At 34.4% G+C, this 4,320-nt stretch overlaps 1 protein-coding gene across 1 annotated transcript; it reads right to left on the bottom strand.

The window, feature by feature from the left end:
- Positions 1–4,006, bottom strand: LOC115710725 (uncharacterized). Its single transcript, XM_030639079.2, has 4 exons — positions 3,852–4,006; positions 3,437–3,613; positions 1,453–2,826; positions 1–301 (listed from the first exon to the last, which is right to left on the bottom strand). Exons 1-4 carry the CDS (start codon positions 3,864–3,866, stop codon positions 272–274), a joined length of 1,596 nt encoding a protein of 531 aa, XP_030494939.2. The 5' UTR covers positions 3,867–4,006; the 3' UTR covers positions 1–271.
- Positions 4,007–4,320: the final 314 nt, after the last annotated feature.

The following is a 4,320-nucleotide window of genomic DNA, read 5'->3' as shown; positions in this document are numbered from 1 at the left end:
TAACATAACAATATGTAATATTGCAATATATGATATACCACTCACTTAGAGAAATTATCCAAGAATGGAAGTTGCCCAATAAAATTAACTTCACTGTTTTGACTAATGACTTTTGAGAAAAAGATTTGAAATACAATAATTGTAAGTAATGATATACTAAACTAGTTACTTGGGGATCTACAACTCATCATTTACCTAGTCCTCACCAAAAACATTAATCAGTAGAGAGATTTGAGTCTGGTTTTCTCCGAAAATGTCCTCATAGCCTTTGCTACCACTTCTTCTCTGACAAGGAAATAAGCTGTGCAATGCAATATGTAGAAATATGTTAGAAATGGATCAGTGTTTTAATTTCATCACCGTGGCATAGCTGCTTTTCAGTTGAATTTCAACATAAAGACAGATAATTCACGAGTTCACAATCCATACTAACACGGATGTAACTACAGTAAACAAGCAGATAATGCTCCCTAAAAAAACTAATGCTACAAGTTCCAATCAGAGAAGATTTATCCCTTTCATCCACCGAAACATGTGATAAGTATGCCAAAAAGACAACCTACAGTTCCCAGTCCACGCCTCTGAATTTTTGCATGGTTTCCATAGATTCAGTCCAATATTATCATATTCATCAAACATCACAGTTTTCACAAGATAAAAGTAGTAGTGTAGCATGTAGACAGATGAATTTGAGTACAAATGATAACTAGTTTAGGAATTAAGAAAGAAATAAATCCTTGTTGTGCCCCAGGATAATATCAAAATATCAAACAAATGCACATGCATTGGACCAGGAATCTAACGTCCAAGACATATTTAAGGCACACAAAAAGATATGAATTTGAGTGAAAACTGTAGAGCTAATTAGGTAGAAAAAATTTCAAGAAAGCCTTTTCAGAATCTGTCTGCAGATGCCTGACTACCAAATATGTCAAAGTTCTAAAATTGGTTTCTTTCTTATACTGAATTACAACCTCAAGAGAGCCCAAACACATACTTTTTTCTTCTTTGGTAGGTAGCTATATATCATTTTGCTTAATAACTTTTTCATTAACCAAGTTTAACAGAATATTTCAGCTTGGTCTACATAGCTTACAAAGCAATCATAACAGTTACATGTTAAGCACCACTCAAGTTTTCAATGTCAATGCAAAATACAGTTTTTCCAGAATCAACTCAGTATCAATAATTGACTGATGTTGATCTGAAGTTCAAATTTTTCTCCAAATTGATATGATAGATAGTGTTAGTAGCATCCAAAAGTTCAGGATAACCAACAAAATTATTAAAAACAGCAGCATAGTGCACTAAAATATAAAAAGTTTCTGCAGACTATTCAACAATTATAAGCACTACAGACTTTCCTAGCTGTAGATGAAACTTATCATATAAAAACCACAGGTGACATTAAAACTAACATTCACTGAAAAAATTAGAAAAAGATTGACCAACCTGACGAGCAACTTGTGCCAGTCGTCGACTGTCCCGAGGTGATTCAGTCAACAAGCTAGAGCTTTCTGGCTCTGAAGAACCATTCTGTTTCTCGGCTGTGCTTTCTTTCAAAGAACTATTTTGTTCAGGACTGCTCAAAGCATCTCTCTTCCGCTTTCTTTGAAATGTATACTTAAAAAGCCTACTGCTTGCAGGTGGACTTGCCACAACATCTTCTAAATCAGATACTTTAGCATTCAATTTACTTTCTGATTCGTCATCCTTCTTAAAATCTATTTTGCAGGCTGGAACCTCAAATTTCGCTAATAAACTTTCCTGACTAATCAAATTTGATTTATTAATTGCCACCTTATCCTCCTTAGTTACCTTCTGAAGACTACAGGGTTTAACAAACTCAGCAAGATTTTCTGTAGCTTTTGCACATCCTGACTCTCTACTCAATTCAATTCCTAATTTTTGGGATGGAGCTGAAGGTGTCTCTTTAAGAACTTCTCCTGGCATTTTCTCACAAGAATGGACCAGTTGATTTTCATCATTAAGTGTAGGACACACTTTCTGAAAATTTTCCCTACCTTCATTATGATGAAGATTTTTGCATTGAAGAACTTTAGTTTTCTCATATCTAGCTGCTCTTTTCCTCTTATTCCGAAATGACTTCAGGGGTATTTTTAGGACATGACTATAATCTATTTGGGCCACTCTGGGTTCATATTGGTTTTCCTGTGCCTGATCAGTTTCATTCTTTGAGGTAGACATTAGATGTATCCTTTTGCCATCGTTATCTCTTCCAATGAATGATCCATTTTCTGCATCATCATTTATGTTGGAAATAGATAAATATCCATCCAACATATTTCTTTCAGATGCACGAATTCTCTGAGTACACCCGTTCTTGTACAGCTCAGGCTCTTTCCTTCTCTTCACTAAGGAAGAAAAATTGGGGTTATCATTGTAGCAATGATCCATGTGAGAATCATCTGTCCTGTAACATAAGCCTTCAAACATTCCATTCAACATTTTGCTTGTGCCAGAATTCGTCTCTGGTTCTACTTGTGAATTTGGCTCAGAAACAATAAAATCAGGGCTGTAGAGACCTTTTTCATGTGTAGTAGTATTCTCCAGATTTTGCTCTAACAAAGACAGTGCTTGGTCATTTCTTGAAGAAATTCCATTTTCATGTGAAGTATTGCCGTCTAAATTATGCTCATCCATAGCTGGTGGTGCTTGGTTTTGCTTTGTCTTCTCCAATTCTGCTTGCACTTCACTCAACTCTACTCTGAGATCTCTCACTATATCCTCAGCTTCCTGCAGTTGGGCCTCGAGCGCGTCAATCTTTCTCTGCTGACTTGAAGATACTTTATCCATTTCAATGATCTATTAACAGAACAACTAGTCAGTACATTATTCACTTGTTCACATAATTAATTAATAAACCGACCCAGGAAACCTCACTAAGTTGCTTCAGCATGTAAAATGGGATTGTAACAACCAAAATTAAGATATGCCAATATGAGAATATGTTAAACCTTGAAAAGAAACATTGCCAGGTAAGGAATCCCTGATTATAGCTCAATGATCCTCAAAACATGAAAGGTATGTTGATTCTACCAGTAAACACATCAATGACTAAATTTGGGCCAGAATTCAGTGTAAACTTTAACCAAACTTTAAAAAAATTGTCACCATTACCAAATTATAATTTTCTCTCATGCACAATCAAGACATGATTTTGATTCACACTAAATTAAATGATTAAAGAGCAAAAACAAAAACTTTCTTGCTACAGAGCTATATAAACTATTTTACAAACGGTTTAAGCAAAAGAAAGAAGAATGTAATCAAGTCAAAATCACCAAACAACAATTCACAGCAAACCCACTTCAGAAATCACAGCAGAAACCTATCCAAAAGCCACTACTTCATCACAATACAAATACAAAGCACATTTTAGACCAAAGTAAAAGAGAAAAAAAAAACATTATACCTTAGAATCTAATGTCTGTTTAAGCCTAAGAAGCATCTGAAGCGCCTCTTCTTTAGTCGTTAAGAGTTCTCTCTCATACCGAAGAGCTTTTCTCTCAGATGCTAAAATACGCCCAGCAGCCTCTTTCGCTGTGTTGAGGATTATATCAGCATATGCCCTCTTCAAAGCCGTCAATTTCTGGGGAAAACAAAGAAAAAACACTGAAATCAATCAAAACCTTCAAAAATGAAAAGGCAAACAAACAAAACCCATATCCACAAAACTCGAGAACGATCAAAGATACAACCATTAGAGTAAGATCAAAATCAGTTAGCAACCCACTTCACCATTTCAAAAAATATAAAAAATAAAAAAATAAAAGGAAAGGAGTCCGTTATTAGCTAAACAAAAACAAAAAAGGATTTTTAGTGCTAACCTCGGTATCGTCCATCTTCACCGATATCAGTTTTTTTGGTCTCTTTTGTGCAGACCAAAATTTGAAATTTGAGAAAAGAGAAGAAGTGAGTTTTGTTATGGTTTTTTTTGCTTTAGGTTCTGTTAGAAACTGAAAGCTGTGACATGACCTTATTACCAAACTGTATTTATTCCCTAACCTTATTTACACTACTACCACTTTATTTTGACAATTTATAGAATGACCCTTCTATAACAAAAGTTAGACAACTTTGCCCCCAATATGTAAAAGTATTTTGGCTTTGTTTCCAGAGAGCCCCTTTGGAACTCAGGATTGGACTGAAAATAATTGAATTGGATTGGACTGAAAATGAATGAATTGGACTGGACTGAACTTAATTAGATTATGCTGAAAATATTCTTATGTTTGGTTTTAGAATAGATTGAACTATTTTAGTATTTTTGTTTTAGAAAAAAAAAATTATTAAAGT

Source organism: Cannabis sativa, chromosome 3, assembly GCF_029168945.1.
Source record: "Cannabis sativa cultivar Pink pepper isolate KNU-18-1 chromosome 3, ASM2916894v1, whole genome shotgun sequence".
Classification (NCBI taxonomy): Eukaryota; Viridiplantae; Streptophyta; class Magnoliopsida; order Rosales; family Cannabaceae; genus Cannabis; species Cannabis sativa.
This window is presented reverse-complemented; position numbering and strand designations above follow the sequence as displayed.

Excerpts from the sequence above, each read along its gene's own strand:
- LOC115710725 (XM_030639079.2), bottom strand. Across the intron at positions 2,827-3,436 it reads AACAGACATTAGATTCTAAG|ATCATTGAAATGGATAAAGT; the intron begins GTATAATGTTTT and ends TTCTGTTAATAG. Across the intron at positions 302-1,452 it reads TGGCACAAGTTGCTCGTCAG|CTTATTTCCTTGTCAGAGAA; the intron begins GTTGGTCAATCT and ends TGCATTGCACAG.